Source organism: Falco peregrinus, chromosome 10 (assembly GCF_023634155.1).
Source record: "Falco peregrinus isolate bFalPer1 chromosome 10, bFalPer1.pri, whole genome shotgun sequence".
In the NCBI taxonomy this organism is placed as follows: domain Eukaryota; kingdom Metazoa; phylum Chordata; class Aves; order Falconiformes; family Falconidae; genus Falco; species Falco peregrinus.
Window position 1 is genome coordinate 27,395,969 of NC_073730.1, and position 27,002 is coordinate 27,422,970.

At 34.6% G+C, this 27,002-nt stretch overlaps 1 protein-coding gene across 5 annotated transcripts in view; it reads right to left on the reverse strand.

The window, feature by feature from the left end:
- LOC101910707 (BEN domain-containing protein 5) overlaps nt 1-27,002 on the reverse strand; it is a 965,145-nt gene that overhangs the window by 887,937 nt on the left and 50,206 nt on the right. For all 5 annotated transcript variants that reach the window (XM_055814853.1, XM_055814852.1, XM_055814850.1 and 2 more), the window contains exon 3: nt 23,735-23,859. In XM_055814853.1, the coding sequence (XP_055670828.1) occupies nt 23,735-23,859 (125 nt within the window). The remainder of the gene's footprint in view (nt 1-23,734; nt 23,860-27,002) is intronic.

Consider the following 27,002-nt stretch of genomic DNA (forward strand, 5'->3'; position numbering starts at 1 on the left):
TAAGTACAACGTATCCAGAATGTCAAGCATTAATCTTTAGAAAGATGCACATAAACTGAGCATGCAAAAATGGGCAAACACACTGCTCAAACTGCAGGACTTGCTATGTTTACAAAAGAAAGCTTTTATACACACTCATCTAAATCTGAGTGGGCAGCCCTGGGAACCTGACCAACATGTTTCTAAGCTTTTAAATGCATTTTTGGTATAGGCAATGATGATACATTTATTTAATAGGTTCATGTGTTTAAATAATTGACAATTTCAGCAATAAACATACTTATTTTTCACTTGCACTGCAAATATACCTAAAACATTATTCCATGGACTCTACTGAGTACTCAAATTTATGCAATCATTGTCTGATGGGAAAACTTAACTCTTTATCCAGAACGTTATTATGAATATTTACCACTGTTTAATCTTAGTGGAAATTTGCATAACATTAAGCTTCAAATATATTTTGAGATTCTTTTCATCATTTGACATACATCCATGACCCTTTTAATCAGAATAAGGTGTTGGCAGACAATGGGCAATACATGTATCTATAAGTCTGCAGCATGTACAAAGCAGATCTTAAATAAGATAAAGGGTGTAAAAATATTTGAGAATTGTTTCTTAATAAAAGCAAGAAGTCACCAAGGCGGAAGCCTTCCTATATTTCTGCATTTTCTCTGTGACTACACTTCTTTTTCTATATTAAAGCATAATTTTACATGAATCTCCTTCTGCTTGGATTACATGTTCAAAACATGCATAAAAAATACAATAAAAAGGGGAAATGCAGTTCATCTACAGTTCAGTGCTGAGGGATCTATCATCCATGCTGCTCAAGCTGTAAGCACTAACAGTTTCTGAGTAAGGCCATTAGTCTATATGGCTTGCACCTTTTTTTCTTTCTAATGCCAGTCATTCAAGCTACAGTGGCTTCACAGGTGAGGGGACTATTGTAAAAAACTCACCAGCTTTAACTGGATGTCTTACCAACACCTCATTGCCCAGAATAGTTAATATGAAGCTGTATCTGAAAGTAAAGGCAAATAACAGCATTTTTTCTTAATGATACAGATTTTCTTGTTTACAAAGACATGAGCAGTGGTCTGATTCTCATTACACCAGCAAAGAATCACAGCAGATACAACACAGAAGTCAGTTTGTGTGGAAAATACAAGATAAAATAGAATAAAGAACCAAAGGCATTGATTTTCACCTTCTACAAACTTTGAAGTTTTGTTCATGTAAATATAATGTATACAAAGATGTTTAGAAGGGATTTAAGGACTGTGTGCTTAGTGTATAAGTCCTTAATACATAATTCCATAATTCTTTAATAGCTAAAACAGAATAAAGAAAAAAATTTTGATAACTACATCTTCAAAAACAAAAATTAAATTCAAAATACTTTTATGGCATTATTTTTAAGGATTATACAAACCTCCTTCAAAAGGAACAGCATATTTCTTTAAGAACAGGAGATATAGCTGTGACCATCTTCAAACCTAATAAATTTTTACCATTTTAGATATTTTTTTTGCAAAACAGGATTCTTATTTTTTATGAAAAAAAAATGTACACAAATGAATGTGACCACACAATGTGCTTTTTAATTAGTCCCTTTATCCCCAAATATTATTCATATTTTTTCCAATTGATCTGTTCAATATTGGTAACGAAATTTTAAAACAATCAACCTAATACAACAATGAATCCTGGATAAATCTCTAGCTTTCCCCCAATATATTTTGAATGATGCAATAAACATGCAGGATATTTCAAGTGCTCTTGATCAGGTTAAGTTCCTAATACAAGATAGGTAATGCTCAGGCTGTCTGGTAGATTTATATGATTTCAACAAAGATGGACCTTGTTTATATTGAAGACTACAGCAGCTTACATAAATGCAAGACTATAAAACAATTTAAAAACATACAAGACCTTATGTGGAAATTCTTAATGGAAGTTATGCCTGATATAAATCAGGTCTATACTAAATTATATAAATAAAACTCCAATTTTTAAATCAGATTGGGAACACAAAGTTGTATACTGGTTTAACTAAACTACCTTTATATAGCAGCTAAAGTTAAACAAGTACAAAGTTATATTCGGGTTGTACCTTTGTATTCTTGCACCAAAGCACACAGAAAGCAAAAGTCAAGTAAGCTTGCCTTTGTACCTTTGGTTAGCAAGGCTCATGAGATCCCTGCTCTAATAGTCTTAATTTTCATTTTTAAAAGGCAAAATGCTCTATGTTATGTGAGGTCTGACCAAATACGCGCTCAGAACAAAATACAGATATCTTTTCAGTTTTGAACTAACGTTATCAACAGCTGCATGTTTATACCCAAATAAAATATTAATGTAGTTTATTTACACACGTTGATGTAAGTATGTGTGTATACAAATGCACACACTGTAGCTTGGGATAATCAAAATACCCCCCTTAAGAGAACTATAAATAAAAGCTTTATTTAGGAGAGCAGTATAATTTATCCTCTAAATTTCACATAGTTAGAGGAAATAAAGTGAAAAACAAAGAAATAGAAATGACAAAATCATTTTTCCTGTGATACTTCACAGAAGTAATGAAATGAAGATTTTAAAGGCCAAGAAATTTCCAGTCAGGACAAAAGGCTTTTTAAATCTTGTAAATCTTCTGTTGTGCTTGTGATTACAGGTTGAAATGATTGATTTACCTGTATGACAGTATATCAAATTGTGTGTCACAGTCAAAATTTAAAGCTTGATAGGTCCACAGTACAATTTCAAAATCATTCAAAGAAGCTCAAAATTTAATTAAGGAAAACATTAGACCAATTAAGACTAAATTGTAGTATAAAATATTAAGGTAAAACATGTATTAGTGTGACATTTGCATTTTTATGAAGTATGAATCACAAAGAAATAAAAACTGCTGCTAAATTTCAGTTAAGTCCCTTTTAAAAATCTTGTTTCCATGGCAATGCGGAGAGTAAGTTTTCAGAGGATGTAAGATATAGATTTTTTTATTTTAAAAAAAAGCAACAGTTTCAATGAGAAATAGCAACATCATAGCCTCTTTTCAATTTTCTAATATGCCTGAGAGGCACAGAAAATAAGTCACCAAAACATCAATGCCAGGATGAATGCAGGAGGACAGACCCCTACTTATTCTACTGTTCTGCAGTGTGCTTCTAACTAAGCACATTCACCAGCGTAATTCTACTGCAAACTCACTAATTATTAAATAGACAACAGTATTTTTGCAATCTGAAGGCCTAGTAGTGCCCCTTCAATCAGGAAAGCTTAATAATAACACCACTCATTATCAAGATGAGCTGAAATTCCACTACAAAGGCTACCTATGACAAAAGTAACCAAGTGATTCTTCTTTTACATTCCAGATCTAAGAAAAGTTGCTAAAGTCTCTAATGAGTAATCAGGGATTGAGGTTTCTAGGCTACAAAAATCCTGTTGTGGCAAAAAAGGCAGAAACCTAACACCCAAATCAATACTGTATTACTCTCTCCACAGGCAAGAGCTGCTGGGGCAGGAAAATCATGAAAAATTCATAGTGAAGGTGGTCAAGTCATCCATAAGATAAAGAAAATAATGCTATATCTAAAGATCCCTTGAGCAATCGAAGACATTTTATAGATTACACCATGGATAAGTGCTGGTTTGTTTCATCTATGTACCTTAATACTGTTCCTCTTTTATTTCTAACAGTAAATGAGGATGTTTTGGTCTATATTTACTCTTTTTCTTATTTACTTCATTAATTTCTCAGTCTTCGTGCTCTACTGTTGCAATAGCCACCCACAGGAGAATTCTGAGTCATTCCTTCTAATAGAAAAAGTGGGTAACATCTTGGAGGAGTCCTCCATATAAATTCCTTAGGAGAGGTAAGCATGGTTCAGACTAACAGAAAAAGTTAAATGTCCTGCTTCTTTCTGTGACATCACTTCTCTGAAGGGGAACAATCAACAGGCCTTCATCTTTTACAAAGTCTAAACTCTCAAGCATAAAAAAGATACAATTTTATTTCATATAAGAGTAATTTCAGAAGCAAAACAAGTGTTTAAACCACCACATGTGGGAAAGCCAAAGAAAGAAAAATTTGTGCATGATTAGTAACTCAGTTTACATGTGTTCACTCCTCCTGCAGCATGAAATTCGTATCTAAAAAAGCAAGAGTACAAAATCTAAAATGGCGAAGGTCCTCCTGCACAGTATATATTAAATAATAAAAAGGAACTCTGACAATAGCAAGAAATTATAGAAATCTAACTGCCAGATAAAATAACACATTGCCTTCTAAAGCTTCATAAAAATTTCTGAAAATTCTACAAAGATTTATTCCTCCACAATGCACAGAAATCCAAAGCTTTCCAGTAGGATGAGCCGTACACATTCCACACCTGTACAAGATTTAAGCATTCTGTGATTCAAGACACAAGACATTTTGTGGGAAAAGGATATAGTAATGATTAAATCCGTTATGCCAAAACAATGTAAGCAGTGTGAGAAAGACTTTGCATCTCTCTGCCACTAAGGAAAAGAATCAAATTAAGGATGAAAACCACCAGTCCATTTTGCCAATTGTCTGTATGATGCAGTAATAACTCCTGTTCCATATTAGCAATCCCTATCTAGTGAGCTTTTAAGAAATGCTGAAGTTTTTTACTGTATTAAAAAAAATACCATTCACCTGTGAATGTAATTATCCGAGTATATTGACTCTCCAAATAGAAATTAGACTCAATCATCCTCAAATTCTTGGAATAATCTAGAAAACCATGAATACAGGGGCAAGACATTGTCTTAGACTTGAATGTTCTGGACATTTACCTAGAACGTTTAGAAATATCACTGACCTTACTACATAATGCCAATCAAAGACTCAGAAAGCTATACCTTCAATCAGGTGTATTTCCATTTTTTTGTTTTATTTATTTATGACAATTAGGGAAGAATATCAGGTGTTAAAAGGTAGAAAAAAATTAATACGGACATCAGTAGGAAACAGCAAAAAAATATTACGTAGCTAAAGCTGTATAGAATAAGAGATATGGTGTCAGAAATACCTACAACTAGTTCAATCTCTTTACTACCATAGTATCCAAACATATTCATTAGACACGATATGGCAAAGTTTTAAGTCATTTAAAAATCTGGTTCCTTTTTCTAAAGTGGGATGGTCTCTCAACATTAACTTCACATATCAACTGAATAACTTCTGAAAATAAAAACATCTTCTAGATTTTTTATATTCATGCTCTGGTAATGAAAGTGGCTCTGCAAAGTTAGATTAAGCTTCTTAACTTTACATCATCCCCTCTTCTATAGTTAATGACATTCTTACTTTTGAGAAAAACAGAGTATACCATTCCTTGTATTCTCTACATGGAGGACACTATGCATCCACCTTTAGGAATCACCATTAGAATTCCCCTTTAAGTTTCACATTCCCATCAATGAAGCATGACTCCAAGCTTGAATTCTCTGTCTCCAAGTTAGACCACACTGGCTGTTAGAATAAGCAAAAGCAAATTATTAGTTATGGCATTCTCAGCGTATTTACCATCTTAACAGAATGCCAGGTTCTCCTGCTTCTGATTTTTATGATAGATACAGCATATTTTCTTTAGATATACTCTGTAAAAACTGTCTAGTATTTGCTACTCATTACATTTAGTTAGATCATAAAAGCTGGATGTGGGGCCATCTTTGTCTTCCTTGCTTGTGTTGCAATTGCGCCTTGGTTCTTGACACTGCCATCTGCACTATTCTAGTGATTATTATGACTCTCTCAGGATAGATCAGTTATCCCCTCAGTCCATGTCAGGATTCAACCAGGCTTGGTTTTTTTCCTCTAAGATGACTCAAATGTGAAGTCAGTAAAAGGCTTGTTTAAGACACCCAACATAAAAAAACCAAACCCATACAAAGTAGGAAGATTTTCCATACACAGTTAATAATTAATGTTAGATTTTTCATTACACAATTGTGGCACTAAGCCATCAATACCAGTTATAAGGGAGCCATCAGTATGTGCCTTAATTCTTCAATATTTCTGTTGCTTGTGTCTCACATTACTTGTGTTAAAGCATCTATTGTATTTACAGTTTCTGAGAGAAAAAGTAATTACTGATGGAAGCTCTTCTCCTGAGAGGATCACAGAAGAAAAGTACTGTGCTTATGGGTGGTAACTCCTCTGTGTCTTCTCAGAATGGACACAGGAACATGACTGCAGAGAGCTGGGATCTAAACAGGAACAGAAAGCATCTGTCTCTCCTACCTTCTTTACTGGAGACAATAAAAAGAAAAACAGCATCAAAAATACTTACTTTGAAATGCCTCATAATGCTCAGATATTTGCAGCATATACTACAATTATGCCACTGTCATATATTTTCCATTATCACTGCAGGAAGCTCTGAAGTTTTATGCAGTCTTATTTGAAAGTATATGAGAGAATGTATAGAGACTGGTGCAAGGGAACCTAAGGGCCAATTTTCCAGGATGCTAATAGTACTGAAATCTCACTAAAGTCAATAAAAACTCGGGTTATTTTGCACTTTTCAGAAAATGTTTGAAAATAGTGAGTCCATAACAGGGACCTCATGAAATCTCTTGTGGCACCTGTATTCCCCTAGCAGAGTATGTATCAGTGCAGAAAGCAAAGGGGTGAAATCAGATGCAAGGGAAAACTAAATTATTATTGGCATCATGTAGCATGATCAGGCAGTATTTATTTGGGATACGTGAAAATATCATAGAAGATATGGTTATTATGTATCACCAATATATTGCTGGATGAAAAACAGATTTACCAATGACTGTATTTGAACAGTAGATAAGAATATTTGAGTTTCTTTTTGGATATTACATTGAACATTCAATGTGTTAAGGTTTTCCCAAATTTAACACCTTAAGATTCAGCAAGTTCAGAAAGCAGCAAAGTTTTCTAGAGATTGACACAAAGTGTCAGGAATGACATTTCTGGGTTTTCCAGTATTTCACTATATATAGATTAATCTTTTCACCTAAGTGAACATACAAAAATGTTACCTAGACAGATGAGAGTACTAGAAAATCTGTATCTTTGTGATACTTCAGTGAGAGGCATGGACAGGGCAGAAGCATTGATTTCTCAGTGTTCTCCATTGCTATTCTGTACTGATGCCTGGGTAAGCTAACTTGTAGCAAGGGAACTTTGTTGCTTCTGGTTCTGACTACCTCATCTAGAAGTTTCTGTTCACATTGCTCAGGTCACAAGTTTCCTGGCTTAACATATTTGCAAGAGTAGCTCAGAAGATTGCCATTATTATTTTAACTTACACACATTTATTATTTATTAGCACTAGCACGGACATTTTTGTGGGAGACATTTTTTCTTTTTGTTCTTACACTTCTCCCCACAAAACTTTTCTAAAATACTTTATTCTGAGACATTCTTATAATAGCATGCAGATACAAAAATGTAACAGTTCCATTAGAGAAGAATGAATGATTAGGAAAAGGAATACTTTTCCTTTAAATTAAAAAAAATTAAATAAACAAAACCAGTGTGACTTACACAAAAATAAGGATAGTCCCGATGAGTATGTTAAAAACTTTGAATTTGTTCTTGTTAATTACATGCTTCATCTTCAGAAACAGGCAAAAATGCAGAATATTTTTATTTCATTTTCCACATATATAGTACATCTTTTAATAAAATGATCCTTGGGTTTAGTAAAATACATTTTACAACCTGATAAGCATTACATTGGAAAGTAAAATGGCTGTATCGTTTACTATGCTCCTATCATTTAATATAATATCTGTAACAGCCTGCATGTTCTCACAATATTCTAACTTTACATTACTACAAAACACAATTTTATAAATTGTAAAGGTCTGTACAAACAGGAATGTATTTTAATACAGAAAACTTGACACTATCACTGCACTTTTCTTCAAAAATATTCATTCCTTTCTTTGACATTTTTTTGGCTTACACACCAGGGTGCCAAACATTTGTGACAGCTTACAATAGAAAAACAATATTGCTTTTAGTTAACAATGTTAGCTATGAATATATATTGACAGCATTTTCACTGCAGATTTGCTGCCAACATAATACAAAGCAAATAGCATTCAATATGTTGGAACACTCAGGGGAATTAAAGAGTTTCAAAAACAAATTTATGGCATTAGGTACTGAATGCTAAATCTAATGAAAATGCAAATTCAGAAGTATCTCCCGCAAACACTTCATGCAAAGGAATGCAGTTTGGCAAAGTGATAAAATTAAGATTGTTTAAGTCAGGAGAAAATTATGTTAAAATGCTTCTGCTTGTTTGGCTTTTTATAAAGCCAGTTTTACCACAAAGATTAATATTTTTCCCAAAGCCTTTCTGCTTTGTTTCCTTAAAGTATATCAGAGAGAGATCATAAAAAAATCCAAATTCCAAATGCTTCCAAATGTTTTGAGGAAATACAAATACATAGGTGTATAATATTAATATTTGTAACTTTACTACTAACCCTATACAACCACAAGCACCACTGCTACCCTGAAAGAACATAAGCCTTGTTTTGCTTCCAAGTCTGTATGTTTATTATTACCTACAGAATAAGCAAAGCAGTGGATAGAAATTATGATTTAAGTCTTATTAAAATACCGTAATGTACAGCAATGTTGTAGTGTCATCTCCCATATATTAAAATATAATTGTTAAACCAAACATTTATTGACAGTACTTCGTAAGTGACATGACATTAATACTTTATAAACCATTTACAAAACAAATGAATGTAGGTTAAAAATACCACACTGCCAAGAAAGCAAAAATTGTTCAGGTTTTGTAGCTGTTGAATATAACTTTACAAATACTTAGATGAACTTGATATTTATTCTCACTCAACTATATGCAGTAGCTCAGCACTGATCTTTAACAATGATTGTCCAACATAAAAATATTATATTTTTTAAAGTCTTACATTTTTAACTGGCACTGGTCATGTGAGTAGAAATTAAACTGATCAATGAAGATCAGCATTTCTTTCCAGTATATTATACCTGTTTTCTTTCTTAATTTTTTTGTATGGGATATTGCTTTTACCTGGTTGTGTCACATATTTTTGGTTCTTACTTTCACATAAGAATGACTATTTTATTTATTGCATTTCTTACATAAAACTCTATGGGTTACTTGTGAACTAAACTGACTATGCAAGTGACCATGACTAGCAGAACTGAGACATGAAAGACAGTATTAATCAAGATGTTTGCAACTGCATGGGCTTTCTTTGTTTTAATTCAAACGGACTGAGCTAAAGTTTCTGGTAACTATTTAGGGAAAAAAAATCTGCTCTGTCAGATACTTGGGTTTTGCTAAGTTCTTTCCAATTAATCTAAGAACATTCTCTTATTCTCCAGTCTCCTAGTAAATGCTCAAAAAACCAGACATGACTAAGATTTAACAATCTTGATATTTTCTTAGATAGCTATAAAATTATACAGTTCATGAAAACAAACTCTTCATAGGTTACACTCCAGCCTGACTGAATTGTTCAAATATATTTTGTACCTTCCAAATAACAAAGAAGGGAGGGGGGAAGGGAAAAGTGTCTTATTTGTAGAATAATATTTGCATTTAACCACTGAAGTGTAATATTAGTATAATACATAATTATTAAACCCACTACAACATTCAACAATTTATGAATTTCCGGTTTCTTAGAAAGCTGAATGGAACATATTTTAGGCTTAAACTTGGCCATCACACACGGTTTACCATGAGACTCATACTACTTGCATTATAGAACAGCCTAAACTGCAAAATTATACAGTACTTCCCACTATGGTGAGAGAGCCACAACTCTACATTTAGAACTGCAAAGAAAAATCAGGAAATGCAAAGCTTCGCTTTTTGCTAAGCTATGAATTTGAAAACATATTTCCTAGCACATCAAGCACAATATGGACCTGTATGCTATAAGCATCAAACGAGTTAGTTTTTTAAAAGCTGAAAGACTCTTACACTGGTGAAAATGGAGTAAGCACAGTTAATCTGTTAACATCTACTCTGTCTCTTTTCACTGACTGTCAAGGAAATCATATTTTACACTTTTTACAGCATGTGCTTGGAAAGGATTTCCTAGTAATCTACACTAAATCTCACTGAAGGGTGACAACAGAAATCAGCATGTGCCTCTGAAGAATAATCTAGCCAAACATTTACATTTAGAATATTCATTTGTATTTATGCATGAGAAACTCCTGGCAAAAAAAAATTCTCTTCCTGCGTACATACAATCTCTTTATATAGGCTGATTTTTATAGTGATCGGGCTTTAAATCAATAAAATTAATATATATTACTCAAATTAGTTTTGTGATAAAAACAGCTAGAATTCATGTAAAATAACAATTTACCTAGGTAGGTAGCTGTATGGACCTCTGCTTCAAAGAAATTTGTTTGGTCCTTCTGCAGCCATAGGGAAGAGACAACCCACAGGGAACAGTTATTGTAGTTTCATCCTGGCTATTCCAAACCCATGGAATTGCCATTCCACAGGCCTGCCAGGAAGGATATTCCATTTAATCTGGCTATTGCGGCAATTCTAAATCTAACACTGGAGATACTCAATATCAGTGTCAGATTTCCAAAGGCAAGCATGTCCTACCATGAATCCCACAATACTCTGTAGTCCTTTGATGTTAGGATTAGTTTTGCCCATTAAGTTCACAGATCAGAATATGAACATACAAGAAGATGCAACACAAGCAGCATTCTACTTCCCTGCATCACCCCTAAGTATGATACAGTTTTGCAGTAAATTATGCAAAGGCATATGCAAATCTGCTAGAAGAATCCACACACTTTGTAGGTGATATATTACCTACAAAAATTTTAATATAAGTTTTGTCTGAGGTTTCATGTGAGTTTTCAGAGGGTAATAAGACAATGAACACAACCCCCTTCAAAAAAAATTCTGCTACGCAACTAGAAAATTAAGTGTTCTGCAGAGAACAATCATTTCAAGACCAGGAAAATACAGTCAGATTTGCCATTCCAATAAAAGTCTGTTACAATGTGCAAGGTTAAGGATCTGAATTCATGGACCTCAGTGTTCAGTTGGAGTCTATATATATATGAAATTGGCAAAAAGGTTGATAAAATTTTCTTCTCAAAGTTGAGAATTATAATAAAGAGGTGATTGTCTGATTTGTTGTCACTTATCTTGGGAAATTATTAGGGCAGAAGGAGACTGATAAACAGAAGCAACAACCCTGCTCAGTGACTGGCTTAGAAAACACAAACGTTTGGGGGCAGATTATTTATATTGCTTACACCAAGCTACTAAAAGCTTCAGAAATATTATCCTTTCAATGATAACATAAACCCTATTCAACCACATACACCAGATTTAGCAGAAACACATCCAGTTGTTTTAAATCTATACTGAATATGTTCCACTGTATATACATCCTTTAGTAAAAATAGTAATAAAAAACTCATTTCTACTTGAAAAACCTTCCAAGTTTCAGCTCCTACATAACATAATGCATATTTAGACTAGCATGTTATTCAGTAAAAGATGTCCAAACAAGATGATTTGATGTTGAAATAGTCATCTCAGAACAGCCAGAGCAATGTAAGGTAAAATAATTGTCAAGTCAATCTCTAGCTTACACTTTATTGCAGAAATAAATTGAACTCTGCTCTAGCTTTTTGACACGTAATTCTGATACTAATGGGTTCAAATCCATTTCTCTTTGCTCTCCTTCCTAACAGGAAGCTTTATGTAATACTGTGTCAGAAATCTACCAGTTACTGGCTAATGTTTCCCTTAAATAAAAAGTCTCTGCCTGTAATAGTATTAACAGCTGCCATCAGTTTACAGTAATGAGCTACAGTTCATCATGGTAATACTACTATGAAAATTAGAAGCTTCCATGGAGCTTCTCAATTCACAAAAAAATTACCAGAGCCATCATGAGCAGTGGTGTAACAGCAGATACTGTCTATCTAAGGTTTACAGGCCAGATCCTAAACTGGTGTAACTGTACTCAATCATTACAATTGTACACGGTTTATTATAGTGCGTTATGTATCTAAAATATAGCAGTTATACTTTGAGGGTCAATATATAAAGCCAGTGTTACCTTTCTTGATTTGTCAAAGCAAAAAATTGCACATTCATTTTACAGAGTATTTCACAGCTCCTTCAATAGAAAGATTAAAATACTTTTTTCTGGAAGAAATACAATGATTTAACTATATATACTGTAATATCTTGTGTTACCTATACAGTGCAAAAGAATCTTCCAGTTTCAATTAATAGTTTCTAAAAAAAAAAAGTAGCTATAAACCACAGCTTTTTAATTTTCTTTGCTTAAAAAAATGAAAATGCGTATCTTAATGCTTGATACCTCCAGAATTCTATAAACTAAGCATATTCTTATATGCAGTACAGCAATAGAACAATATATTTAATTGAGATTAGGATGGGATTTTCTCAGGCATTTAACATTACAGGAACTTTTCTCTCTCTGAAATCAATGGGAGACATACTATCTCATTCTACTGTAAAACATACAAATGTTATTTTCAGATCCTAATGGCAAAAAATAAATAAAAAACTTTTTGTACTGAACTAAATTTGATGGGGCATTGTATATCTGGGTTTTATGGAAAATATCCTTACCTACCTTTCAAAATTACTGGTAAATATAGGGCATACCCAGTTTATTTAAAGCTTCTCTAGGCAGAGGTGAGAGGAATGTAGAAGAGGAAACTAAGTAGACTAAAATTCACCAACCTGGATAAACAGTATGAGCAATGGGAAATACGAAATTCATAAAACCACAAATCAAGTAAGCAGATAAAAATTATTCACTATTTCTCATAACACAAAAAATATATTAAATATTAACCCAGCATATTTTAAAAAGAGAAAAGTACTTTTTATACAAATTGCATAATTAAGCTGCAGAACTCAGTGCTCCAAGATCACAATGAGTATGATCAGATTAGACAAGGATGATATAATTCACAGAGTCCACCTATGCCTGTTAAAAACAATCTGGAGGCAACTACTACAATCAACCTGGCAACTACTACAATGAATCTGGTGACTTCTGACAGCCTGTAGCGAATTTAGACTGGTGGGAACTCACAATTCTGTGGTGCTGCAACGTGCAGTATGTGAGGAACAACTGTCAGGCTGGCGTGCAGGGCCCCAGGGTTTTCCTGTAACTTGCACAGCATGCATAGGTCATTTTTGCCTATACCACTGACACAGGAACTGAAAGTAAGGATTATTCTATACTTTCCTAGTTATTACTGATATTTTTTTTAAGTATCAGCTACTGGCCCTTGTCCAGATTAGGATACGACTAGGCAGCTCCTTAATCTGACCTTCTGTGATACCCCTTTATTTTACAATAAAGCCAAAACCAAGACAATGCCATAAGTGAGAAGGCAGACTCAAATAAAGTGGTTGTTGATGACAGAATGGGAAAAGCAGATGGGAATCTGAGATCCAGTGAGTCACAGTAAGAATGACAGTGGATTGTTTTTTCACCATCTTTTCATTACCAGACTAGTCTGCTTCAGTGTCACAGGTAGTTCCACTTCCGTGTTCCACAGCAACTGGCTATCTCCTGGAATAAACAGTATTGACACTAGATGCTTTGGAACAAGGTAAATTTCCATTTTTTATGGAGGCGGATTATTTCAGTCAAGAGTTACTCATGATTCTGTTGGACAACCCAAGCACAATATGATTTGGACTCATAAGCCCTGAGTTAGTTTTCGGTGTCCGAGAAACTTGCTGAACAATGTGCTGGGATTAAAAATTAGTTGCAAAATGGTAAACACCAGAATGAATCCACACTGCTTGAGGTTTCTTAAATGTGCAAACTATTCGAAGCAGCACAATAATCCTACATCTTTGTGGCACTTGATGTCCAATTATGACAGTTACAGGCACTCAAGATCAATGAAAGACTTCCCACTCTTCACAGCTTCTCTGCTCCATCTAACAGTTTCCACAGAAGCAAAGTGGAAGGCTCTTATTGCCTATAATATAGTACAACACTAACTTTCAGGAAATGGTTTATCCTCTCAATATTAAATTTCCTATTTTCTATTTCTCATTTTCACCATCAAAATTCAAGTTTTCTCTGCTTTTTCTTTCACTTATTGTAAGGTATCAGATATATAAAGACTCTGTGCACAGTGACTCAATATTGGGTTTACACATTAAAACCACAGGCAGCATACAACAATAATGAAGGAAAAGCATTACAAGATCTAGCACTCTAGTTCTTCCACCAACAGTTAATAGCAAAATAGGGGATTACTGGAGCCATATGCTTAATAGACTCAACCACAATCAGCAGACAGGATACTGGCTTCTTCACTGATCTTTCCCAACTAATTTCAAACTAATCACCTCTCACGGAGTACCACAATGATTTCATTCTTAGACTTCCTCAGTGGCAAGAAAAAAAACAACTTTCTACAATTCTTCAGTATTAGCTTCTCTTTTTCTGCCCTGTCACGTAAAGGGCAAATGGTTTCCCTCCCCCAGTAACATGAATTAACCTATGTGTATTTCAGCTTGTTTTTATCTTCAGGTTCCAACAATTTCTGCATAGTATCTGAACCTGCCATGGCTCAAATACAGATTAGTCTGTGTAAGAAAGATTAAAAAAATCTAAAAGCAGGGAAGTTCAAAACATTTCATCTTCATCTCTTCAACGTAAATATTTTTCTTTTACTTTAGTTCTATGCTTCCACATTCTGATGTAAATTTTCAGCTACAAATGCAGAATTAAACGAAATTTGCATGGAAGAAATTTAAAACTGGAACTAAAAAAGGGGGTATTTAATCATAAATAAAGTTTTTAAATTGAAAGAAAAGTAAGCATGTCACATCACTGACATCAAGATCATCATAGTACTGATTTTGTTTATAGCATTTATAATGTATTTTTGACATTTTGAGTGACAGATGCCACCATAATAGGAAATTAAACACACCTGGCCATTAGTTTCCTCTTAGCAAAAGCCAGCGTTAAAACTGAAACATACAGTATGTATGTAATAATTACCAAACACTGACATCTAAAATGTTCTTAGAGACACCTGGAACACAAGAAGTTTATGAATTTAACACTGTCTTGCCAAGAGAGAATATTTCATCAGGACAATTGTTTTGCTAAAGCTGAATATTGTCTATGTTTACTAACCTGTCTGTATTCATTACTTTTTAAAGGATGATACATGTCATGACAGCTTTGGATAATTTCATGGAGATGCACACTATATTGCACTTACCAAAGCTTCACATGCACCCTCAATCTATTCCAAGCACAACTGAATTATTGATCCAAAATAAAATTATATGTACTTGAAAGGATTCCAACTTGGAAGAATCATCATTTATAAATCTAATTTTATGCATGACCAATATAGGCACAAGTTTCCAAAATGGCAAAATTATTTTTCTTCAAAACTGCAGTATGTTCAATTGATTTTTCTTTTTTTAAATGTTGAGATGAACATGCAATCTATTTTAAATGTCATCACTTTGTTTTTTATTTAATTAACATTTCATATGGCTTCCTCAGTAAATAAATAATTACTTCAATCACTATACATATCATCTAACCCTATGCCTTTTTGACTCTACAATAAAATTGCGTCACTTTTCAACACAGAGATCAGTGAAACTACTTTTAAAACATTCAAAGGCTCCTTTGAAATAATCCATTATGGATTTTAATACAAGTTGCAGAAAATTCAAGCCTTTCCCTTATTAAAAGTAATAGATCCATATTACCACATGGTACGGTATCATAAGATCTTACAAACTTTGCATCATGAATCTGGATCCACTGTTCTTCCCTATTTTTTTTAAGTCGAATGGCATGTGATATGTAAAAAATAGTCTCCTTAACCTGTAGTAACCGCAGTTAATTAAAAGGTACTGTCCAAATACACGCAACTCTCTCTCATGTTTTCAATGAAGACAGATATATATGTATGCATCTATGTATCTATAATATACACATATACACTCAAATATAGCTTTAAGGAATTTGGCCAGTGCATTGTATGCAGTGCAACACTGTAGTACACTGTGATGCCATCAAAATAAAGCCTAACAGAAATCCAGATTTTTGCTGCTTCTAGATTCTGAAGCATACATCCCAAAGAATGCAAATACGTAACTCCCATTTTGCCTCAACTGTTGTCGTTTGCTAGTAAATACCAGAGAATCTTCAGTGAAAGCATTCTCTAATTCAGATTAAATTTATTCACTTGCATAAGAAACTGATTTTCCCTGACAAAAACGTTTCAAGAGAGGTTCCATTCCTTTTTAATCTTGCTTAGAAAAAAACTATAATTTCAACACTTCTGCACTATATGTCTTTCTCCAAGGCAAAATAAAACAGTGAATGATAATGACTGATAAACCCAGCGGCATTAGATGAATGTCAAAATTTAAATCTTGACCAAGTTCACCCACAAGAAATGAACCACTATTCAGTAGGTAACAATATAGGAAAAACATCACTGACATGAAATAAATAAAAATTTCATACTGATCAAACTAAATCAATACTAAAATTACAGTAAGCAGTGAATTAGAGGTTGTAACAGTGATGCTACTTACAGTTTCATCTTAAAGTCAAAATGGCCATGTGAGCTGGAAATATGGGATGACAAAAAACATTCAACCCTTTATGGCTTTGGGGGAATGGCCCAAGGGTTTTCAAGTCACAGATGCAAATTCAGATGTCATTATTGACTGAGGGACCCCAATTTCAAACACATGAGCTAGCAAAGAACACATACAAACATGGACTTGAAAGAGGAGCTGAGAGCCTTCATCACTGAGCGTTAACAAGGAAACTAAAATTAGAAAGAAGCTTCAACAACTCAAATCTCAAAGCATTCTAGTCTTAAGACACATTTGATTTTTAGTAATGAAGATGCTTTTTTCCTGCTAAAAAAAATTAAACTACCCACCCATAAAACTTTGTAAGAAATTTAAATATAAATATTTCATTTTCTTTGGTAGTAGATTAACCCAGCAGCAGAGATAAATTTAAAACTCACCCATTCTGGTACATTCTTGCATTTATATTACCCTATGGTTTTTTGCATGAAGTTTTTCTTTTATGTCTACATCCATGTTTTACATTATTGGCAGTAACAGAAATAAAACTGCCACAAAGTTTCATACAAAACTGAATCTCATTTTAATTACTATTTGATAAGCACATAAAAAGAGAGGAAATTAATTAGGCAAGTATGTACATTTTCTATAAATAACAAATTTAATACAGTGTACCTTTTTGTACAACACTATAGTATGCTAGATACTAAGCTTCTTTTAAAAGCTAACCAAAATCCTTCTTTAAAAACAGATTTATAAGGGCAATATAAATTTAAAGCTTATCTTTCAGTACCACAACCTCATGCTTTAAACATTCTGATTTGGAACCAAACAATATCATACCACTCTTAATCTGAGACCCAATAAGATTCTGCTGTGTTACACTGCAATGGTTCTATGGAGTACTAAATCAGTCCAATATAAGCATACTTAGTAATTAAGTTCTTATATAAATTATAGTCAGATATGTCAATGAAACTAAGACGATGGCTTTGTTCAGATTGCTTATTAGTAAATAAACCATAAACTTCCAAAAATATATCATCTTCCAAATTTCAAATTTCTAAATTTTAATAATTAAATGTGCTTTAGTAGGCTGCTTCAGGAACCTTTACCTTTAACCTCATAAAATCAAATTATTTTCAAGTATCAGATGTGAGGTAACAAAACAAATGTATACGAGAAAACAAAACTGGTACATTAAAAACAACTGCGTTTTGTCTACCTGTGTAAAGGGTGAATAAAATACCCAAATACAGGAAGAGATACAGATCTATTTCTAGCACACTACATAAGAAGAGCACATAAAGATGGGTAACAGCTGGAGATGCCCTAAACAGGCAAAATTCAAATAATCTAGTGATTCTCCTTGTAAATTGTTATAAAGATCTATTTAGAGAGATTACAGGAGCTGACCAGAAGAGGATTAATAAATTATTAATGCAAACTATTCAACAATGAATGACTTCTGCCTAATTTAGTAAGAAGGTATATGTAATGAAATACACCACAGAAAAATATGTATTTCAGATTGGTTAGGAAATGTTGCACGTCATAAAATGCTTCATAGAAATCTTCAAAATTTCAGAACTGTACTCCTTCATAAAAACATATGTACTTTTATACATGCATTTTCCAAAGCTAGGTAAATGGAATATAGCCTTTAATGCACAGTAAAGAAAATACCTGTCTTCTAAAATGAGAAACTATAAGATGCTATAATGCATCCTGATACCAGTAACTTAAATCACCAAATGACATTAGAGTGAAGAAAGTTCAAGAAGAAAGAAGTAAAAAGGCAGCCTGTTTCCAACTTTAGACTGCTTTTGATGTTATCCTTACTCCATCTTTGGAGGCAGCTTCTGCAGGAATTAACTGCACAAAATGAGTTCTTAGGCCAGAAAAAGAGGTTGAGGTACTTTAAATCATGCCTGGTTTGCTTTTCTTCCCCCCTACGTCTCCAAGATGTATCAATAGGTATAATGAAAGACATCTCCCTATACACATATTATTCATATCTTTAAACAATCACAGCTGTAAGGTCACAAAGAAGGCGTAGTCCACTGAGGATTATCGGGCTATTTTAGGACAGTAGTAAGAGGTCTGAACAAACTATAAAATCCAATCCAGATAATAAACAGTTCCTGAAAACCTAACCAATTAAAGACAGAGATTTTACAGCCTCTTTTATTTTACAAAACAGTGTAGGACAAAAAAAAACCTACTCTATAATGAGAGCTCCATGCATTCACAGTAATGTCCAGCTGTGATATTATCTGTCTTACTTTGGCATCCTGTTTAAATTTCTGAAGACAACTAGGCTATCCTTTTCTCCTAATTCATACATATACATAACAAAAAACTACCAAAAATCTAGAGTCAAAATTCTAGCCTCAGTCCAACTGTAACTGAAGTAACAGAGAGAATGCCTTTAAAGTAAATAACATTTGTTCTTTGATTTTAACCTCAGTTTGGATTGATTTATTAACTGTAATTGGTGATCAAATCCTAGCTGCCAAATATCTATTCTCTTCTATCCTTGGTATATTTTGTCACTACCTTTGTGATGAAGAACTCCAAATGTGTTTATCAACACTTGCAGAACAAAATTTGGCACTATTAGGAAACCCCTTCTGTTGGAAATTCTTTTTTTAATCTCAGTGAAAATACCATTTACGAACATGATTCATCAGACAGCAGAGTTGTTCAGGGTACATATACATACAGAATATAACATGCGGCCTAGATGTGCATTACTTATTGGTATAATATGGTTGCTGTTCTTTAGAGTAATTAAAATCCTCACAGATATTTTTAATCCTTTCATCACTTTGTTGTTTTCAACTCCTATCTTTTCTCAGATTCCTCAAAAGTAAATTTTCCAGGACAGAGATCATCTTTTTCTAGTGTGGCTACAGTATGTGGAACAGTAAGCATCATCTACTTGAGCAGAATTTCAGGCTATGGCCCCCAAGAGAAATAATTATTCACCTGTAAAATCCTCCAGTATTGGTATACTATTTACACAATTTATCACATGCACACACATTTCTTTTTTTCCCTCCAGATCTCAAATGATTCACTGTTGCTACTAACACCTTTAAAGACATTGCAGCTCAGAAGTAATCATGCACCTGAAGCACTGTCTATTTAAAATACTTGAAATGCAATCTGGAGATGACATTTGTTCATCCAATTTCCAGTTCCACAGAGAAGAAATTTAGCAAAATTGCAGATGTTTTGTAAGGGCCATGGTTGAAGTTAATAGGAAACAAACTCTGCCCAACAGATAGCATTATCCAGAAATAGCAGCCTGTGACACGTATATAATTAGAGAAATTGGAGGCTTTGCCCATGAGACCATGTGTTCCACAGCAAATCCTATTTCCTTCATTCTCCCTTTCATGGTTATTGCAAGGGTAATCATTGTGTGATTATAGTCCTTTACATGTAATATATCAGTTTCTTTTTGTTTTTTCCAATATTGGTGTTAATTAAATTCACTGAACAAATGATAAAAAAGTCCACAGCTCAGATCTTATCAGACCAACTGACTTACAAGTCAAACCATAGAAGGAGACCAAAAGACCAAATTTTACATCTCACAGGTATCTTATATGATGGTTCTTTTTTCCCATAAATATAAGCCATTAGCTATTTCTTTTGATTTTTTTCCTTGTTAAAAAGTATAAAATAAAACTGACAACATAAAATGCCTGATGTAGAAGTCCAAGTCATAAGGAGGAAGTTAATTTACCAACTACAAAGTAAAAAAAAAAAGTCTACTGGTTCTACTGTAACATAGGGATATGAACATAAAAAAACCCAAGTTTATCGTAAAATTCTAAAAATAATTCTGAAAAGATTAGGGCTCTCACTGCTTTGCTACAGAACTTGGCTTACTACCTGCGCTTGTTACTGAAGCACAACGGAAACCGAAGACATATGTAACAGGAGGGAGGAAGGAAGCAATCAGTCTGAAAAAGACTTATGTATGATAGTGAAAAACAAATTAGGTATAAGTTTCCATAGTGATACAGCAACAAAAGGCTGCTGCAATTTTCAGCTGTCTATACTGAGACAGCAAGAGAGCAAAGGGACTAGAGTCTCTCCTCTGTAAGTTGGGATGTTAGCGTACTCACAATTGTCCATTTAATTTTAGTTCCACACTACAAAGAAAATATTGAAGGAATTGGAAGAAGAATAATTATAAAAACAAGATGTTCTGCAAGAAGCAAAACTACGAAGTGCTATGGATTTGGATTTCACGGTTGGATTGTCCAGTATCTTAAAAATGCAAATGCCAATGAGTACTTTCCCCTATGCATCTCCTCTGTGGATTCTCTGATGTTTAATAAGAAATGATCTCGTACTATAGCCTGTCTGCCAGAGGGAACACTAATGGGTCTCTTGCCCATCTGGCAGCCTGCTTTCCCGAAACTTACACAAATTCCTGTCCAGTGGTGTTGAAACTGGCCAAGAGTTAAGAAACTATTGAGGGAGAAAGGAGAGGAGAAAGATCAGCAACCACACAAAAAAGTAGGATACCAAGTAGACAGTGTGATCATATAAGCTTTGTTTCCCTGGGAAACTAGGCTAATTATCAAAGGGCTGGAAAGATTCACTTACGATGAAAGTCCAAAGGCCCTAAAGCAGAAAAATACTTAAACACTTAAAGGTAAAGTGCTCTATTGGATATAGAGTTGAAAGAACCAAACATGATAGCTGGGTTGAGACACAAATGATGAGGAATGTTATAATTTACAGAAATATAAATGTTAGCCAAGGATGATGAGGATTTATTTGTACCAAGAGGAGCTATTACTAAGCAGAATTGCAACTAGGAATAGTAGGATTAAATAAAGGAAAGTTTTAGGCTAAAAATCAAGCAACACTGTAAGTGAGATGAGTCTATAGTACTGTTTTGAGATGTAAGAAGTGGAAGCTCCCTGGCTTAAGAAAATTAAAAGTGGAATGTAAAAAACCCATTCTCTATGGAATAATGCATGGACAGTGAGATTGGCAGGAATGTCTAATCAGTATTTCTTTTCATCTATCACTAGATTAGTAACACAAAATACTGCACTAAACATATGGTAAAAACTACACTATTATCCAGTAGCAGAACTGAAACCTAAATCAGAAATACACAGTACAATTATGTGTTCCTAGTATTTGTATGACTGTTTTTTACACTGTGTCTTTTTTGTTTACTTTTTTACCCATTTGTCCACTGTTGGGTATAAATGATTGGTCTGATGCAACAGGAGAAAAAGAGAATGGATTTCTTGTTTTCTCATTATACTATTGAAATAAATTTCTTTGAAATAAAGGCTTTAGTGTGAAATGTCAAGCAAAACTGGAGATATTCTTAAAATGAAAAGAAAAACAACATATTTTCAAATCTAAGTACATAAATTTGTTTAAGAATTTGAAGCTGAAGGAAGAGGAAGATGAGAAGGAAATGTAATATAGACAATACCCAAAACTATTAAAAGTAGCTACTCCTTTTCAGTCCTCTAAAGGCCTGTTCTAAAAGATGTTCAGTCATCTAAAAGCCTGAAACCAGACCTAGGATATATAAATGCATAGATCTGCCCTCCTCCCACATCACCTATACAATATATCCAAAATAAAAATATTATACATACAATTATTTATACCGAGTTATTAAAATATCAACTTTTACACATCAAGTGATCAAAGTTACTTGTGTATTACTGCAACATTTTTAAGCAATACTGAATGGAATGGGGTTTTGTTATTATTTTCTAGTAAAACATAGAAGAAAATAATCAAAATGCACAAACCAGATTACACAGTATGTTTGATGTAGCAATTTCTAACATTCATTTAATATAGCTGAGCTACAATGACTAATACTGCCCATGTCCGCTAGTACAAAGACCTAAATAAGGTTCCAGACTAGATTATGTTCATGCTGGTCTCCTTTTAACGGAAATTGGAGAGATGAAAAAAAGATTATAGGAACACACATTATAAAAACAGACCTCACAAGTCAAACTTAATAGTGAAACCATTCTCTTTCATGTAGACAACCATGAAAACAAATATCCTGTAAGCACTAGATATATATTGTATCGTTCTATCAGATCTCTTCGCCTCCTTGAGACAGATTCCCATTCATCTCATGACTATATAATTTGATCATAGTTGAGTAAGGCACAGCAGGGGAAAGGGTCTGTTTGATAAAGTATTAGGCTCCAGAAAGATAGATAAACAATTTCATGATTTCTAGTTGTAACAGGAATGGTACAGTGGTGGATATTGAGATATTAGTCTCGTAGGAATACAAATAACAAGCTTCTGCAGTTTTTTCCTCTTACTAAGTATGTTTTCTCTCCATTAGGTGAAAATGACAGTTTGATTATGATAAACTAAAACAGAAAGCCAGAATAAAATGCAAGGTGCATATGAAAATGAAAGTTATTACGTAACTTTTTTTTCTTAGTATAAGACAAGCAAAAAATAGAGCAAGGAACTTTCTTTCTCATGGGGCATTTTTACTCAAAGAAACATTATTTAAAAGTATGTGAAACAGTTGCCTATCAAGTTGTTTCACATTTAAACCTCCTCTTTCACAGGGGACACATTGGCAGGCAACTCCTCACCTACTACAAATCACTTGAGTAACACCTGTTTGCAGCACTACCTTTGTTCTACATGTATTAAATGAAGACTGGAGTGGTAATATTTGAACAGCTATGATGGACTTTTTTCATGTATTAGCACATATATTTATTTTTTTATATAGTAAAACAAATATATAGCAGCCATTACTAATACAGCTCCTGTTAGGTGGCAAATATTATAATATCTTTATATTACACTAACTTGCTGTCTTGGATAGCTGAACAACAGGGTGATATTCAGTCATGCTGACACCTGCTTTTACTTGTAAAATTTCAAAGAACAAAAAAAATCTTTTACAGCAAATTTTTAGTTAAAAACCCTGGATATCATCTTTTTTGTTTATGAAAATATATTCTGGAGTAAGCAATTTTTAAACCTATCATACTATCTAATTTAGTCTTACTTACCTGTGATTCTTTTACATTTTCAACAGTGAAGTTGAACCAAACTCGAAACCGTGGGTTACAGGTATCTGGTCTAATGAACAGGTCATACTCAAACTGTGTGATGTGGTCCACCCGTCCAAGGTTACCTACCAGGAACACATGAAAAAGAATGCATTTTAATGAACAGCTGGTAAAGTTTCCAGGAACTACACTGGGGAAAGTTTTAAAAACTTCTACCTCTGTTAGTTAAAATATATAATAAGCCTTATAACAGTTCAGAATTATTTTTAATAGACTTAATAACAGTCACAAAATAAATTACCTACCAGTAAGCTACATGCATCAAAATACATCAAAAAGAAGACAACATGGATTTTTGTTATTCAATTAAACTGACTTACTGTATTCTCTCATCTGAGTATTCCAGTTAAGCATCCTAATATCCTTTTCATTGCTTCCCTTTTGTTTTTTCACTTTTCTAATAACGTCTCTCTACCTCTTCTATCCCCCACCTGTATAGATTTCTCTCTTCCCATTTGCTGCTCATGTTCAAGCACCTCTACAATTAAAGAGTCAATAGATTTCCACCTGGCCCCCCTGGCTGGCACTCTGAGCACCCCTCTCTCCCCACAGATGGGCCAGCCTTCACCTCCCTTGTGATTCAAAAGCTATCTCAATACTTGTCCTTTACTATTTGCAGCCACTATCACCTCTTCAAAAAACACAAGGCTGTCAGATTTTGCCTCAGTTTTTTTCCTGGAGAATTTCATGGAATAATATTTTTAAATATAGTCAGAGCTACATTGTCCCCTATGGCATTATTCAGCAAACAATCACAGTGGCTATAGATATGAAGTTCAGCACTGGGAGAACTTGCTAAGTGCTTTTAAATTGCTAAATTGTCATTTTTCCTTTGAAGTGTGCCAAGATTTTTAAAGACAAGGTTTAGACTGCCCATTTCATTTATATGCTACAAAAATAAGACTACACATTTTCCTGATCTGATCCAAACCCCATCTCATCAGGTCTTGTAAGACAGGGCCACACTTTACCTCACAGGCTAAATTATACTTTCTAAAAAAAAAAAAATAGCACTGCAAACCTGGTTTCATGGCTTCAGATATTTTTTTGGCCTTAGATATATATTTCTGAGTTGGATATATACTGTTGGGTTCAAATAGTTATTTCTAATGCTATTTGAGCTAAACAACTCCGTCAGCAAGTTCCATTCCAGTCAGTACAACTGTTACCGGTAACATGCTACGCAGGGTGTGCACAAGCAGCAAAATTTGGCTGATCTGCTGTTCTGGGTCGGAAAAGCAGCAGGAAAAAAAATTCTGAACTCTGTTCATCAATATATTTCTTCCTTTTCCCAAATTGTTTCTGGCTTTCCTAATTGAACTTTTTTAATCTTCTCTATTTTAAATGTTATCCTCTACTTTCCTACCCACATTCCTCTTTTCAGAAGAAAATTCTCTTCACCATATCCCTCTGCAGAAAACCACTTCATGCTAGCAATCTGTTCCTAAACACTTGCCTGAAGGACACATTTGGCATATGAAATATTTGAAAAAAAATAAAAAAACAGCAATATTGTACAGCTAGAATACCTTTGCCAAGTATAAATAATGTCATCTGCTGTAGGGGCGCAGGTGCCGGCAGCGGGGCGCAGGGCTGAGCTCTCTGAGGAGAAGCTGGGCTGCCCCAGGCCGGTCACAACCGGTTCCAGCCGCCTCCGCAGCAGCCGGGGCCCCACCCAGCCCCTCAGCCGAGGCGGTGGCGCCTCCTTAGCAGAAATGCTTTAAGGGCGGGAAAAAGCACCACACATACAGGGAGTGAGGGAGTCTGAGGAGAACTGGGGTTCAAGGAGGCAGGAAGGCTGCGCCGCAGGGCAGGGCACAGACCTCCTGTGTCCTGCAGGGAGGCAGGAGCAGGTGAATATGCCTTGAAGGCCCAGTGGCTGTGGAGAAGCCATGCTGGAGCAGATTCCCCTGACAGGAATGTAGGAAGGGCCAAGCCTGGAGCAGAGGAACAGCAGAGAGGAACTCTGGGGACTGACCGCAGACCCCATCCCACTGCGCTGCTCCTTGTGGGAGAAGCGGAGTTGATCCTGGGAAACAAGGAAGGGTGGGGGAAGGTGTTTTAATTTCTCTTTGTTTCTTAATATCCAAACCTATTTTAACTGGCAATAAATTAGTTTTCCCCCAGTCGAGTCTGTTTTGCCAGTGATGGCAACTGGTGAGCGATCTCCCTGTCTTTACCTTGACCCATGAGCTTTTGCATCTTGTTTTCTCCCCCCTGTCCTGGTTGAGGAGGGTGAGAGAACAGCTGGGTGGGCACACAGCATCCAACCAAGGTCAGCCCACCAGATCTGCCTGACTTAATCTGAAGTCCCTTACACATCTAAGTGCACTTTCTGCCACAGGGGTCAGACCCATCACTGTTATTCACAACAACAGAACTCAAATCTTAATGTAAACTACTATTTTCTACAGATTATTATCCAAAGTAAGTAAGAATGGTAAAATTAAGCTATTGCATTGTAATACCTTTAATTAAAGGACTTTTTTACTGTGTTTTTCATTAAACATCATGCACATATAACATTGTAGGGGAAACAATATCCCTCATGCATTTCAGAATTTAGGTGGTCCAAGCTGTTCAGCTGCCCAGGCTGGATTCCAGTTGCCTCACAGGTCAGTTTAAGCTCCCTCTGCAGAGCTAAATGTGTGGAAGCCCAGAGTCATTTCAGCCTGAGCTGGGCATGTGATGCTGGTGGATTTTCTAAGAGCAAGGCAGCAAGCTGAACGAACACAGACTGTGGACTAGGTCCAGCTTGTAAACTACTATGTATACATGCCTCGCAATGATCTCAGCAATTCCAGATATAGATTATCTGCAGCACAGAGCAGAGGTGCAAATTTTGGTCAAATTACTTCCAAAGAAGGACACAGAAGCAATTAAATTTGTATTTTAAGTTCAAAGATCATTAAGAAGTTGTACTGCAAAACACAGGAAACAAAAATATTAAGTGAATAAATAAAAACAGAGCAAAATGAGACCTTGGTTTCCGACCTATTGCAAATTTCAGCTTCTGTTTCACCATCAGACTGATCTGAACTGTATGGGGGACAGATGGCCCACTCAGAACTACTTTACAGAGTCCATAGGATACCTAAACTAGCACTGGAGAATCATACAGATGTCAATGAAATCACTGATGGTGAAGAACAGTAATGCTGGAACTACTCCAGGCCAATCTGCTCTGGAAAACCTACATAACTGTCCC